Source organism: Gallus gallus, chromosome 8, assembly GCF_016699485.2.
Source record: "Gallus gallus isolate bGalGal1 chromosome 8, bGalGal1.mat.broiler.GRCg7b, whole genome shotgun sequence".
Taxonomy (NCBI): Eukaryota; Metazoa; Chordata; class Aves; order Galliformes; family Phasianidae; genus Gallus; species Gallus gallus.
In genome coordinates this window covers 23,513,937-23,530,496 of record NC_052539.1, presented here as the reverse complement: position 1 = coordinate 23,530,496, position 16,560 = coordinate 23,513,937, and the positions used below count along the sequence as shown (strand labels likewise).

Sequence of the window (16,560 nt, the reverse complement as noted above, 5' to 3'; positions counted from 1 at the left end):
GTTTTTCTCTAACTAAACACTTTCCTAAAGTTTCCTTGTGGAAAAAATAATGAAGTCATCTCAGAGTTTTTAAAGAATTTTTATTTCTTTTTCACCGTCTGCATTCGCTTGTCTTCTCAGCATGGATGTTTAATCTTTCTAGGCTTTGTGAATTGGTCCAAATGAATAAGTGGTGAGCTGTCTCTCTAGGAGCTAGAGGCTTATTCTAAGGCCCTAATCACTGAGTAAACACATCTTTGCCCTCCCTCTCTTACAAGTGCTATATAATAGTCGAGATTCTAGCACAGTAACCTGGATATTGCAGGGATCGACGCTTTGAAATGCAGAGTGGCTGATCCTCAGAAACAGACAGTGCCTGATCTTCCCCTGCCTCTTTCTTCTTTTTAAATTAAATATCACCACAGAAATGCTGTTTTATTGCTTGATATTGCGCATTAGTGCCCTGGATTTTCAAGTTTAGTTTCAGTCAACATTGTTGGCTGCTCTTATATGGATCTCTGCATGTTGGGCTCATTAATGGCCCTTCTTGGCACATGTGTACTTGGTTCTGAAGAACATTTAAATTAAATTAGACAAACATTAATGCAAATTACTAATCCTTTTCCCAAAGTCTAATGTTCAAATGTATTCTTCTTTTTATAAACAGTCATTAGGTTTGATCCAAAGCTAGTCTTTGAGGTTGTAGCTTTCAATTTTTTTTTAATAGAAAATTTGTCTCAAAATTGCCTCCCATGTTTTGCCATATCAGTCTTACTTATAACGAAGAGATTTCAAATGACCTTTAAATAAAAGTCCGAAAATACCATTCAGTATGTGGTCTAAGAAACTATTTTCAAGTGAGATTTTAAAATATGGTGGTGGTTGTGAGTGGAACTTTGTTATTTTCTGAATACTATTTGTAATTGATTGATTGCCACATATGGGATCATGATCCTTTACTAGTTTATAGTTTTCCTATATTTTTCTAAATTTGTGTTCTTGTCTTGTGTTCATATAGACTGTTTCCAGAGAGTATCATGGGGACACAGCACATCTGTATGCTGCTGCCTGTGATGTTCAAATATTACTTGATGGGATTTCAGAAAAATAAGGCAAAGTTTCTCTGGTTTTGCGAGACTCAAACACCATCTTCAGCATCTAGTCTTTACCAACATAGCAACTATGATGAGATATATCAGAACTCAAAAATGCAGAGTGGGATTCTCTCATTTGATCTGTTACCCATCTGTAGAGGTCATGGCTTGTCATAGCAGCTGTGGTCCCTTGGTTTGATCAGCCCAGGGAAGGGGATATTCTTTGATTCTGAAGCTGCTTCCTTTACTTGTCCTACAAGTTTGCAGTGCTGGGACAGATACCTTCCTCCTCAGCTCCACAAGAGACCTAGCCAGCCAGACTGGTGTGTGGCCCTTTGACCGCACGTTGACTTATAGAGTAGGCGAGAGGTGGATGTGCCTTAGGCCTCCCCACACCATATGACTGCATGGAGAGCTGCCAAAACATCCAGCATGCAGCATTACAGGCCTTGGGACTCTGGACAGCTCTGCAGTTACTTGATTTCCTCTTTTGTTTGGCTATAGATGGGATGATAATAATACACTGTCATTTTTAAGGTTGTGTATAATTGCATTTGTTTAGACTCTTAGACTTTGCTGTGTTAAGGGATGTATTCGTTGCTCCATTCAGTTGTTCCAAGTGTTATCTTTATTGGGCAGCAAGCCAAAAAAGTTCACACATTTTTTAAGCTAGGTCTTTTAATGAAATTTTTGCTTTTGTGTTGAAATGTTGTTGTTTTCCATGTTCAGAGTTTACATTGTGGTGCCTGAAATAAAAGTACTAGGAAGAGGGATGGACAGTTTGCCTTGAAATCTGTTGGTTTTTTTTTTTTAGAGGTATTTTTTGGAGGTATTCAGCACCTTCAGTAAATGCCATTGGGTGTACTGATGTACAGATCTGCAGCAGTAATTTTATTTTACTGAACAGTGAGGAGATTTTCTCTGTTCAATCTTTTCTCATGTCTTTGCAGAGAAAGCTTCTTGCTATCTACCTCCACCATGACGAAAGCGTCCTAACCAACGTCTTCTGCTCACAAATGCTGTGTGCTGAATCTATTGTCTCATATCTGAGTCAGAACTTCATAACCTGGGCATGGGACATGACAAAAGAAGCAAACAGAGCAAGGTAAGGCTCTTTGGACTGTAAGTGGAGAAGCTTCTCTCTGTGTTATCTCTGTGTGTCAGATGTCTTGTTGCTTGGTATTTATTTGAATTAAAAACTTGCTTGTTCATAGCTGATCAGTGAAACTGTGCTGTCTGATACGCACTGGGAATCGAACCTTCCTACTTGCCATTACAAATTGTCTTCTTATTCCTGAATGTGAAAAATAGTTCAATAAATCAGTTCCTTTTATTGTTGCAGAATTTATTCTGCAAACATAATGCTGGAACTATTTCTTCAAGCCTCTGAATTGTAGTGTGGGTATATACTGCACTACTACTACATATGTAGGGACTGTCTGGGTACTGCTTTGGAATAACTACTTTTACTAGTGGAAGTCTTGCTTTATGTAAAAATAACATTAATTTGGTAAATAAATATTAAAAACAGATTATAAAAAGAAATTAAAGCTTACAAATGGTACAGAATTTTTTTTGAACTCCAAGTTGCTTCCAGAACATTCCACTGGTAGTGTTTAGATGCTTGAATAAGTTTTAATACAAACTGTAAATGAAAAACTGACCTGTATCTTAGGCCATCACGCTACTGTTGTGTAAAGGAGCTAAAACACTGTAGATTACACTTCCTTCTACGTATTTTTGGGTGTTACCAACAAATTTTCATATCTTAATGTGTTTCTCTCCTTTAGTTATTTATCAGTTGATAATAAACTATTGAAAATACCGATTTTATGACTATTTCTAAAAATTGGACCTGTCTGGTTTTCTGACTTGGCTGCTCTGTCATCACCATTGCTTACACAGAAGGCTTCTTGGATAGTGCTCACGTATATTACTGTATTGTGATAATTATTCTGCCATGGGAACAAAAGATGCAGCAGTCCTTTGGCCTTGGATAAAGATGGAATTTTTTACACAATTCCATTGATTAATGAATAATTAAAATTGTATCTTTGTTTATTTTCCTTGTGACTTGCTAGAAAATGGCTATTGCAATATAACATTCATGCATTCATATTCTTAAATATTTAAATTATAGTTAATATTTCTTTACCTTAAGTTGACAAGGGAGAACAGAACAATCTCCTTGTCTAACAGCATGCTTTATAAACGACACTTATGTTTCACAGGAATTCCTCACTAGATCCTCTGCATTTTGTCACTGTATGAATCTGTGGTTATGATCCTTGTTTAATTTATTCTAGAGAAAGTTAAAGATTGTTGGGGAAAAAAAAAAAACAAACAGGAAAGAGAAAGAGAGGAAGAAGAAACATCTAAGGTCTTTCATGGGCCCAAATACACGGAGGGGAAACTTGCTTAAGTCTTTTGGTATTGCCATTCATTGGCAGTAAGGAGCCTCCTCCTTTTCTTTTATCCCACAACTTGGTGTAGAAGGAAACACTATTTCTAAACCATCTGTAGTGGCTAAGTTCAGCTGACTACCTGCTGTTCTATTGTTTGGTTTTCTATTTAATTCTCTAGTTTCTTTTATTTTACAATGACAAAAAATTGCAGTGTAGTTTCTTTTGAAAAACTGTGTTTGAGGGTTTTTTTATGACTGACGATCAACAGCCATGTAATTGCTTTGTTGTGTTTTACTAAAGAAATCTATTAAGTAGCACAACTTTGATACACTAGTAATAAGAGTTTGCAGGTTACAGAGACACCTGTGGTGACCAAAGCGACAGAAGCTGCTTATTAGAAAGAGCCTGTACAGCTGTGTCCTATTAACTCCTTATGACACTTCTTAAAACACAAAATAAAGGGCTTGTTTAAGTCTTTATAGCTGTTCTCAATGAACCTAGTCACCGATTGTGTAGTACGATAGGGTTTTTAAGCCTTCATTTTTTTGCTTTCTATGAACAACAACAAAGAAACTGTCATATTAACAGTGAGGTCAAAAAAATACTAAGGGGTGAACAAGGCAGGCTGGCTTGAATTGGAATAATTTCTCATTTGTGTTTAGTGTCACATCCTACTCCTGTGATTTCTTTAGAGGGAGTATGATGCTTCTGTCCTGCTTTGGAGAGTGCCAATGCACTGTAGGCATTCCCATAAATAAATATGCAGTACCTCTGTTTAGTTACTACTCTTCTTTGTGGCACAATGACAGTGGTCTTGGAGTACTCTGTTGTTTCCCCACAAATATGGTTGCAGGTAGCTTTGTTTGAAGGGCGAGAAAACAAGAGGAAGTTTTTTTCATGTTTTCTGCAAATTAATGTAACCCAAAAGCTACTTATTGGTGCTGATAGAGTGGTGTTAGTGCGTGTAGGTAGAGCCAAGCTTAGCATGGGAAAGCAGGAGGGATGGGGTCAACTTTATTTGTATTCATAATTAGCAACACTTTAGTGTGAGTAGTGAGACAGGTTTTAAGTACTGTAGATGGACTTCTTTAGAAGTATTTATACTTCAACTTTTTGAAACTCAACAGGGAAAAGAGTAAGCTACAGATATAATTTTTACGTTCTTCTTGTATTCCGTTCAAGTTGGGATGAACCTTGAGCTTAACATTCACTCTTTGGCTGGCCTTGTGAAGATTTGCTACTGTGCCACTCTCAAGCAGCAGAAATGCAGTTAGAAGAGGTAGTAGTAGTGTCTGCAGTAGTAGTAGTGCCTGCCCGTAGTAGCACGAACAGTTCTGGCCCTACTTATGAGCCAGGCTGCAGCAGCTCACCAGCTGCACTGGGGCATTGCATGGGCTGAGTACTTCGTTGAGTTTCCAGAGTGTTTCTGGGAGAGCTCAGCTGCAGGGCCAGACGTGAGCAGCTGTAGTTCTGGCATCCTAGGTCTTCATAGCGTTGTCTCAACACCGTTATTAGGAAATAACTCTGTGTTTGTGTGTGTATAGCAGGTGTATGCGTGTATATATGTGTGCAAGCACATGGGTAACTACTTTTGTTAATTCATTAATATATATTAACGTAATACATGTACTGGGTACAAATATATGTATATAATGAATATTCATAAATACACGTATACCTACGCCTGCACACATGCTTTTATGCTTGTACACACAGCATTTACAAATACAGCTTATGCATAATATTAACAGGTTTCCAAAGTACATAATGTTTGCCAAGCAACGCACTGCCCAAACCATAAAACGGCACCTCAAATGTCGGAAGCAGCTTTTCAGCTTTTGCTGTCTTTGCCCTTGGGTGCTGTATTTCAAGGTGTTGCCAACTCTTCTCAGCTCTGATGACAGGTACTTGTTAGTTTTAATGTTCAAATGATAGTTTTTCATTTTACTTAAGCTTAGGAAAGAGTTAATTGGCCAAAGTGCTTCTCAGCAGCAGGTTGTCTTCACCTGCAATTTCCGTCATCAAGTAATTAGCCATATTCACAGCTGCTGACCCTTGATACTAACCTACTGAATGATGCATGCCTGGATGAAGACCAGTTGACCATAGTGCTCTAGCTCCCCAATCCTATTAGATCTTTCAGCAAATATATTGCAGGTGTGGGGTCTGACAGTGCAGGGCTTGGCAAGTTAATTTCTCACTGCCTCCTGATGAGCGGCCATAGATGCTGTATATGTTGCTTGCAAAACTGTTGACTTGTTCTTTGGGTATCAAATCCTTAACAGGTTTCACAGAACAGTGTGAAAACCTTATCTAGTGTTTTTTGTAATATTTAATTTACTTTAATAGCAATACGGTGTGAGTCCATAAAAACAGGTCAAAAGTCTAATTAATGTTTTAAAAATAAAGGCTCACAAACACCAGGCGAGTTTGTTATTTTCTGTATGGCTTGTTTTGAGGAGGAAGAGGAAAGAAGGTGAGGAGGGAACCCTTCTGTTCCATGATTACATCCCACCCGCTCATTTTCTCCTTTTCTCCTTCGCTTTTGATTTTAGTGGCGGTCTTAACAGAATGTCAAGATCAATTTGCAGCATGGTTTAACTCAAGGTTTGCATTCTGCCAACAGCAATTGTCCTAACGAACAATGCCGTGTGTTCTTGTAACTTCAGAAGCTTTTAGAAGGCTCATGGCAAGGGCAGCATCTAATGACTTTATTAGTGTAGGGTTTCAAAATGGGCTCAGTAATTGTTCACATCTCTTTGTCATCTAGTCATAATTACTGCATAGTATTGTTCAGGGTTGCACTTGTGAATAGTTTCCTAATAGCACTGAAATGAAGAAAAAAGGAAAAGGATAAAAGGTGATTGTCTTTTTAGACAGAGAACAAAACAGCCTGTATATAGATGATGGTTAAACTGTTTATTATACACCCACTGGAAAAGGTAAACTATCCTTCTTTAAATATTTATATACTTCAAGGTAATTTCATGGTGCTAATCTTAAAATGTCCAGATTTGGAAAACTAAAAGCCAGTATAGAATGCATTTTAATTTGATTGTGATTAGGAAGATATGGATGTCTCCGTAATATACGGCTATAAATAGGAAGTAGTCTCTCTGTGTATCTGATGGAAGTTTTTACTGTGTCATTTTATGAACTTGTGCAAATGCTTTAAGGTCATCTGAAAAAATGACTAAAACCCCAGGAATTAACTATGGATACATTTGCAAGCGTATATTTTAAGTTTCCATTATAAAAACAAATCCTAAAGCAAGTTCTATCCTGCCATACTCAAACCATGGTGTGGTACATTGTACTTGTTGAACAGACAACGGGAAGGAGAACCTCTGTACCATCCTGTGTAAGAACTGAGGGCAGAAGAATGTGTAGACAAGGCAGACCTGTTGAGTCTTAAACCTTAAAAGCAGGAATCCACAATTGCACCAGTGATGTCTAATGCATCTCTTCTTGACTAGTTCCAGTACTTGACTTTCACTGCCTTTGGGCAGTTCTCACTAATATTTAACCTGAGTTTATCTTACAACCATCAATGACAATTAAATCTTGGTACACTCAGTAGTCAATGAGAGATGCTCTTTCTTTCTTTGTTTCTTTCTGACTTTAAAAGTGCCACTGTGTTTCCCTACTTTTTCTTTTTTAATCAATTCTAAGCAAGCCTGATTCCTTCATTATCTCCTCATATGTCATCCTTTATAGACATTATTGCAGGCTTCATACGGTCCTTCTGTGGTTGGTCTGCATTTTTACTGGTGTACTGTGCCTAAAACTGCTTTCTTAGTACTGAATACAGAGAGAGGATTATTTCATGTTGTGCAAACCATGCTTCTGATTATTCACCCCAGTGTCTTCTTCACATCATGAATTTTCTTCCTTCCTACCTACTTGATTCTTACTCTGTATTTGTGGAGCTCTTCTGCTTAGAGAGTTTCAGTGGCTGTGTTGAATTGCATTTTTCAGGTTGTTTCTCTGATTTCTGAAGATTTTTCCTTTACAGACTCCTAGTGTGCTTGTAGCTTCTCCCACTTCGCTACCATACATAAACTGTTTTTAACTGGGTTATTGGTAGAGCTAACAGTCTTAGGTATTCCTTAGCAAATCATGTTATGTGTCTTTCTTACGGTAGGCTGATCAAAACCACTGAAGGGCAAGTGCATCCTTAGGTTTCCATTTTTAGCACAGCATTTGAGCAAGGGGTGCAGATACATTTCATTTATACTTTTACCAGTAATTTTTCCTGGTGTCACTGATACCTGAAAGGATGGATTAATGAGTTTCTAGCTAGACGTATTTTAGACTGAACAGGGCTATAAGGTATTTACCTAATCTGTGTGAACCTGGCAGGATGAAATTAGATCTTCCACGCTGTAGGAAGAGTTAGATAATCTACTCATCTAAGCTTTACTTTTGCATAAAGAAAAAGTGGATAAAATCATGTTTTTTACACCTGAATCCCTGGATATTTTGCTAATGGATACTGAAGAGAATATCCACTCCATCTGATTCAGGCTGCTTTATAAATCTTTACGCCATACCTTGTGTCTGTTGCTTATCATCCTTTGTATTTGAATCAACAGCTATGACCCCCCTGGTGTGGGTAAAACATTAACTCTGTATCATAACGACTGTGGATAGCAAGCTTATTTAAATATACCATTTCCTGACCTCAAATCTACTTTTTTTTTAAATGTAAATACCTTATGCAAAAATGTTATTTTTACATTAACATTTTAATGAGTTTTATGTTGATTTTGCACAGTATATAATTATTATTAAAAATAATCAGGAACATTGCATGTTTAATATTCATCATTGTTTTCCTCATACTCAAAAAAAGAAATCTCAGCTTTTTCACAGCCATTTCTAAGGTTTTGAAGTTTCTAAAAGGTATGGTTAGCCTTAGGAAGCACCTGCTATAAATAAAGCCCCCTTTTTCCACCCATTGTCATCTGAACTGTGGGCTGAACATCATTTCAGACTGACAGGGAATAAGTGTTTTGGAAGAAGTTATCATCACTGTGAAGAAGACTTTCCTCATGTCTGTATGGAACTTCCTGTGTTCCAGTTTGTGCCCATTGCCTTTTATCCAACCTCTGGGCACCACCCATAAGAGCCTGGCCACATCCACTTCACTCCTACCCACTAAGGTATTTATAAGTCTCACAGAGATCAAAAGCTTCTCAGAGATCAAGAAGTCTCGAGGTCTGAGTTAACACTTTGGACAGTGAGCACTTTTATTCTTAAAAATTAAAGCTGCATGTTCTCATAAGAACCACGTTATTGCTAAACCCAAATGTTTGCAAAGCTCTATGCAACATATCCTCGATCAGGGGCTACTATAGACCATAGATTGCAGATGTAACAAATGCTCCCTTTGCTTCTGAGGCTCAGTAATATTTAAAACTTTCTTCAGTGGATTTTTGAAGCTGTTATTTTTCCATAATTGTTACTCAAGAGGCGTTTTTAAAGTAATATTAAATTGCATTTTATGATGGAATTACATGAAAATGTAATGCCAGAAGTATACTTCAATGTCATTTGTTGTATATTAGCTGTTAGGAAATGGTCTCATTTGGAAAACTTTTGTACAAAAGTTTTCTCGTGTTTCAAGCACGAGAGCTCTCTTGCAGGCTGTCAGAAATTGTTTTGGTCCCATTCACGTATTTCTGAAGATAGTAAATATTGGTACAAAGTAGATCTTTTGCTAGGTATGAATACGGGAGCAAGTGAAAAGGCCAGCAATTACAGAATCGGGAAAGGCTGAAAAGGAAAAAAAAAATGGCAAAATTAATTAAGTAGTTGCAACATCTATTAAGGGGCATTAGACAAAAGGAATGGCGATCATGAATGAAAGTTCCATTCCTACCCATGTAGCAAACAGAAAGGAAGAGATGTTATGAGAAATAGCTCGGCGCTCACAGAGCACTGCCCTGGCCACAAGCAGGTGTGTGTGAGCGATTCCTGGTGAACAGGAGTTATGCAGTGCAGGTGCTGGAGGTTGCTGGTGGTATCTCTTCATTGATTTTACATTGCCAAACTACCTGCACGTTTCTTATTGGTTTTCCTATGTTTTAGTTCAGTGGGCACGTGGAGTCATATCTGCCAGTGTCTACATCTTTGAAGTACTTGCTGGCTACCCCTGCTTCATAGAATCATAGACTCACAGAATGGATTGGGCAGGGAGGGACCTTAAAGCCCATCTCGTTCCAACCCAGTTGATATGGGCAGGGTTGCTACCCACCAGATTGGGCTGCCCTGCAGTCATAGTTGTGCTCCAGAATGGAGTCAGAAGGGTATTTTATACTTCCAGTGCTTCAAACAAGCCCAATGTTGTACTCAGGAGGTATCTCGTTTTTTAGAGATTTCATTAGATTTAATATATGTTGATTAAAAATATATACCTTTCTGAATCGTTTCAGTATCTTTTGAGAAGAAATGACGTAGAGTGCTTGACATTTTAATGCAGTCTGTCTTTTCAAACAGATTTGGCTTCTAATGCATGTGACAACAGGACTTTGCTCTTCAGTTAGAGCATACATTTCCGAGTAGTTGTTACCTAAAATATTATCATAAGGCATAAGAAAACACACGATTTAAGTTGCCTTTCATGAACATAATTAAGAATTAATAAGCCTGTACCAGTGGCTAGTCCTCAGAATTTCCACTGTTTTGCCTTTTGTGACCCGTGTTATTAAAAGTCCATTATTTTTACAGACTTTATTAAATTGGATCTTATTAAAGCATCCTATATTTGCATTTGGTCTTTCATAATTCATTATTATTATGACATTTACTTTTTACCATCAGATCTGAAAACATATCATAAGCTACCCTTTTCTCTTGAAAGAAATGCTAATTTCAAACAGTCCTCTAATGGAAGAGAAAAGCTTTATCAGTTTTTTCATTTATTCAAGATCGTGTTAAGAATACTAATGCTAGACTTCTGTATGCTAATATCCGAGAGCTTTTTTTGGTCAAAAGCTTAGAATTATTGTTTTTAGACCACACTGCTAAGTGTGTCACTGGCAGGGCACTGGTACAGAAGAAAAGACAATTTTGAAGCACCCTTTAATTCTCTGACTGATAAAAACATTTTCTTAAATTATGCTTTCATATGAAATTATACTATTTTGATACTTCCTCATATTTACTGGGTAATATCTTAGTTCTTTAGAAGTTTTTAGCAATTCATTTAGCATGATCTTTCCTGGGGGGGATTGGTTTTGAATTACAGCTTGCAGAGCACTGTAACAGAAAATGGGACTCTCCATTGAATAAATCACCATCTCTGCTAGTTACTGTGTCAATGTAGACAGTCTGTAGTCCATCATATTTGCAAATATTTTCATAATTTAATCATAAAAAGGGATTAAGAACTCCAGAGTTGAATGCAGAAGCCTAGATGTTAAGCAGTGGCACTCAATTAAACTGCTGAATAGCGTGAGTATTTTCAAATAGTAACCTCAAAACCAACCCCCCTGTGTTAACTGCTGTTTTTTCCCCCATGTAGGTTTCTGACGATGTGCACGAGACACTTCGGGAGTGTTGTAGCCCAAACAATTCGCACTCAGAAGACGGATCAGTTTCCACTTTTCCTTATTATTATGGGAAAACGATCGTCTAATGAAGTATTGAATGTAATACAAGGTACAGCTCTCGCTTTATATTGAAAATAATTCTTAAGTGAGTATTGAAAGTGTTTGAAGACATCCTTTCTAACTGTTTCTTTTCTTAGGATATTCAGAAGGTGAATTTATCACACCCAAGAAACCTGCAGTTGCTGCAGTGTAAACGGCTGTTACTCATAAAGGCATTCTTTAGCATACTGTTAGAGACTGAATTTGACAAGAATGGTGTAGTTTAGGTTTTCCTTTTTAGAAGTAGAAACCAAATCTCCCAAAGCAGGAGTTACTGGTAGTTTTCCAAATGTGCAACCAAATCAGTCCCTGAGTTTTCAAAATACATTCTCTGGGATTTTCTGTCTTGCACCAGCATCATCCTGTTCTGAGTGGCTCCTTGTCAACACGTGGACTTCAATTGCATGTAGTGGGATAATAATTGAACATCAGTTGCTTTTTCAGACCTGCCTGTGGTGTTGAGATTCTAAACGGGATCAGAACTTTAAGCTGCTAATAGAATTTCATATGCCTTAAACCCACTGGTTGAACAGGAGCAGTTCTCTCCAGCATGGCCATTCCCCTGTTTCTGGCAGTAACATGACTCAGGTGTGGAACACCCTTCAGCTGTTCTCAGTAACTTCACATTAAAAAGCATCACAGGATGGCTATCTCCCATTTCTTCTTCCTCCACAAGGTTGTGTTCATGACACTGTGTCTTTATTCTTCTTACCTAGCAGTTTTTATTCTAATATCCTTATTTTCCTGAGGAAATGCTGCCTTTTACAGACAGTGTAACCGTTCCTTTCTGCATATGAGATCTGTCATTTTCTTGAGGAATTTGCAGTGCTCATTCCTGTGGCCAAAACAATTAATTTTGCATGGATTTTTGTCTCTATAGTGCAAAGTACAGCACAACACTGATTCATGATATGCCCATTAATTATTTTAAAAGGTAATGAATAAAAAAAAATCTAAAAATAATAACAAAAAAACTAGTAATTTTCTTGTTTTTATAGTTCCTCAGCATTGTTGAGCATTTCCATAACTTGAAGCACCTGTGTTATCCCACTCAAGTCAGTGGTGCTTACTGACTTGAATTACTCAGATGTCTGAGAAAATTGGTGGCTCAGAGCCATAAGATAATGTGGTTTTATATTAAGAAATGATTCAAATCATTTCATTGCATTCACTAAGTTTTAATTACGTATGTTTGAATAACTCCAGCACTGAAGTGATAATCAATTACAACCTTAAATGAATTTATCCCCGGATTCAAATTCTGTCAAAACCCAAGTGTTCTGTGCCTGTTATTTTCCCACGAATTGGGACATTGGTATCTTTTAACAATTTATCCTCAAATGAATGGTATTCTCTGGAGTCATGCGTGTTGTAGCACTCGGGATAAAATTTTCTGCTAAGGTAGCAAATGCTAGAAATGGGAACAATGAGGGCCTTTCAGGGCAGGGTGAGAAGGCACTGTTTGCAGAAGAGATACAGCAACGCAGAAACTTAAGTCCTAAAGGCATTTATTGAAATGCAGGCTGCCAAAGGTTGCTTTTGCTTTTCATTTTTTACTGGGGTTGGAAACTCTGGGTGTGGTTTTGTTTTCTTTATTGGTACTGTTGCTTCTGGTTAGGGTACTCCTTTTACAATTTTGACCATCATTGTCATTGTAAATGTAGCTCTTAATGGCGTTGTTCTGTCAGCGTCCAAAGACTATTTAAGTTGGCAGATGCCAGTAGTTTATAGCGAATGTCTCACAGAGAAATAGTCATAGCTTTGAAGTACAGTCTGGTCTTGAGACTAAGAGGAACCAAAGTCTGAGTGCATCTTGGTATGGAATTAAACTAATATTTCAGTCTTGCTGAAAACTGAACACACACTGCTAGAAAAACACGAGGAGAGTTGGGGTTAGGGTTACCCTGGTTTTATTCAAGAATTCTAAGCCTGTAAAAATCATGTAAAGGAGCCCCAGATATGCTACCTCTCTCTAACAACAATTAGAGGAAAGGTAGTCTTATTACATGCAAAACTAAGCCGATTTTTCAGACTTGAACCACTCAAAATTTTAGCCTACGATCAACATTTGCTTGTGAAAACAATTCTGAATTTTCAATTAAAATAATTCTACTGAGATATTTGAGGTATTTCTTCTGACTTTTTTGAACTGGCTCATTCTTATAGATTAATCCTAAGATGACTTCTTTTTTTTATTATTTTTTAATAACTTTAATGCTATGAATTTCAGTGGTCTTCCTTTGTTGCTAGGTAACACAACAGTGGATGAGCTAATGATGAGGCTGATGGCTGCAATGGAGATCTTCAGTGCCCAGCAGCAGGAGGATATAAAGGACGAGGTGAGAGTTGAAAGTTATTGCAGGTGCCTACTGGCTTCCAAAAATCACTGGGGATACAAAAATAACCAAATGTCTCTTTAGCCAATGAAGGTGGGTATGGCACATTTTAATGTGCCTCTTCTGATACCCGAGATAAAGGCAATGTCTCTTTTATGTATGTAGTTAGGTCACGCTTTCAAAAAGAAAACCTCCTCCTTATTGGTTTGATTTACTGTTATTTTCATGTTTGTTTCCTTTCTCTGTTTATTAGTCATGAGTAACTCTTTGCTTTTGCAGTGGAATATGCTCATAGAAGGAAACGGCAATGAGGTTAGTTTCCAATGACCAGATTAAACTGTAGGTAGAAAGGAAAAATAGGTTTATTTGTCTGAAGTGTATTTGTTTAAAGGGAGATTTAAAAACAATCTTGAAAACCACAACTATGGCAATACAGAATCATCATTCAGAACAATGCAGAATGGTGAGTGATGGCACAACTTTTCAAAAACAGTGTTTCAATTGCAAAGAAGATGACACAGTGAGGTGTGCAGCTGAGAGATGTTTATCTGTTACTCCATAAACGGAGAGTGACATTTTGAAGTGATGAAGTACTTAGGAATTGATAATAATTGGTGTGTTGCCATTCAAGATTATTCTTATCCTGTTGTATAGACATTGACTGACAATAATTCACTAAACACATTCTTTGCATTTAAATCTTGTATCTTATTAGTATGAGATTTTCTGATTATGGTTATAATAATATGAAGGCACGGTACCTGCACAGTATTTATAGTTCATTTTAATTTCTGTATTTATGCTACCTGTAGTTCACTGGTAAAGAATATTGACCTTGATTTTGTTAATACTGAACACAACTTTTAGTACGAGAATTACAACAAAAATCCAAGACATTATATAATTGAATTCTTTTAGTACATTTCAGCAGCAATATGTTGGGTATAGATTAACTTTTTAATGCTTTAATAAGAAGCCAAAATTCACATCACAGGTGAGTTCTAAAAAAGACTTACAACTGGAAATTACAAAAGCTGGTGGAAAGGAAGGAAACAGAAGGAAAGAAGGACATACAAAGGCGGGGGTTTAAGAACAGATAGGAGAAGGAAGTAGGAGTGAATAAGAGTGTAGAACTGGCAGAACTGGCAACTGGGTTCTGCATTGTGAGTTGCTGGGAGCCCTTCCCTGGATGACCAAGAACAGTGACAGCCTATAATACTTGTCGCCAGTGTGATGGGTACTTCTCTCTATGGAGAAGGACCTGGTAGACAGCAGTTTGGCCATGAGCCAGCAGTTGCCCTTGTGGCCAAGAAGGCCAGTGGTATCCTTGGGGGATGCTAAAAAGAGCATGGCCAGCAGGTCAGTGGAGGTGATCCTTCCCCTTTACTCCACCCTGATGAGGCCACATTTGGAGTACTGTGTCCAGTTCTTGGCTCTTAAGTTAAGAAAGATGGGGAACTTCTAGAGAGAACCCAGCAGAGGGCCACAAAGATGGTGAGGGGCTGGAGCATTTCCTGTGCTCCAGGAGAGATTGTGAAGCCTAGGACTGTTCAGTCTGGAGAAAACAAATGGGATTTTGATAATGCTTATAATTATCTAAAGGATGGGAGTCATAAGGATAGGGTCAGATGCTTTCTGATGGTGCCCAGTGATAGAACAAGGGAAAAGGGGCACAAACTGGAAGACAGGAAGTTCCATATGAACATGAGGAAAAGCTTCTTTACTTTGAGGGTGACAGAAACTGGGACAGACTATCCAGAGAGGTGATGGAGTCTCCTTTGGAGAACCAACCCCTACGATCCTGTGGTTCTCATAAATTAGTGCTCTACCTACATGGGGAGAACAGAAAAATGTTAGATGTTCCTCTGAAGTCTGTCTTCATCTAAGTCTTCTGTAGTCTTTTTTTTCACATTTCCTTTTGTTTTCTTGTCACTGAGAGACCATACACGTTTCTTTCCCAGTGAGAAGTTTAGTTTAGTATTACTGTTTTATTTTGTTTTTCCTAACACACCCTGACTTTCAGAAAACCAATGGAAAATTTCATAAACTTGAGGGGTGACAGATTTTCCGGTGCTGTGAGTTTTAGGCACAAATAGAAGATTTACTTGTAATTTGGCTTCACTTGTTACAAACACATGGGAAAGGTGATCTCAGAAACTCCTGCCTTTCAAGCAGGAAATTTAAAGATGAGAAATGACTGCAGTAGGTATTGTAGAGAGAGCAGAATTTGGCAAGCAGTCTGTACCCAGTGTAAGGCTTTCACCTGAAAAAAAAAAGGCTTTTTGTGATTCGCAACAGGTAACTTTCTTTAAGTCTTGTACTTGACAACCTACAGTACTCAGATATCATCACTTTTTCTTTTTTAAGCTCTTGTTGCAGTTCATGCATGTGTTTCCCAAATATGGCAATAGCAAACAGGATACAGAGTCCGGTTTCTGTTACTGTTTTCTTAATAGCAACAGTAAGTCGTGTAAAACCACAAGAAGATAAGCTGAGAATTCTTTTGTGCTTTAAAAAGAGAAGTCATCTATATGGATTTGCTGTAAACAGAAGTGTGTGCGAGAGAGAAATTGAACTGAAAACACTTTTAATAAACAGCATGTAAGCATAAGTGACTCAGTTTACACAGCTGAACTTCTCCATTTTGGATTTTTAACTTGCATGCCCATGAAAGCTTTAAACAGCTATTGCACAATTCTGCTTAGCACAGCATGTTTTGCAGTGCCCTCTGATGGTTATTTCAGTACAGGATGACTGTTACCACAGCCTTCTAATGGTGCAGCTGTTTGCTGTGATGGTTGTAACTGGTTGTTGCTGTTCAGGCGTCACCTTACAGTCAGCTTGTGGATCATCAAGGTGTTGTAGGCGGGATGCTGAGAACACCATCACCAAAGCAAAGTGAGTCATTTTGTTACTGGGTGTAATCGTATGGCTAGCTAAATCCTGTGCTTTTGCATCCATGTATTAATAAAATTTACTGATCTAGCTTCATACAATTTTAATTAGGCAAAATGGGACATATTTCCATAGTGTCGTTCCATCATTTAACCAGTGATTGGATTTAAGGGTTTATCTGTAGTGTCTGATTAAG

The 16,560-nt window shown here is 37.7% G+C and overlaps 1 protein-coding gene across 5 annotated transcripts in view; it reads left to right on the top strand.

The window, feature by feature from the left end:
- FAF1 (Fas associated factor 1) overlaps positions 1-16,560 on the top strand; it is a 145,110-nt gene that overhangs the window by 102,933 nt on the left and 25,617 nt on the right. For all 5 annotated transcript variants that reach the window (XM_040704871.2, XM_040704872.2, XM_015291225.4 and 2 more), the window contains 3 exons: positions 2,024-2,178; positions 11,007-11,143; positions 13,384-13,472. In XM_040704871.2, coding sequence (XP_040560805.1) covers positions 2,024-2,178; positions 11,007-11,143; positions 13,384-13,472 — 381 coding nt within the window. The remainder of the gene's footprint in view (positions 1-2,023; positions 2,179-11,006; positions 11,144-13,383; positions 13,473-16,560) is intronic.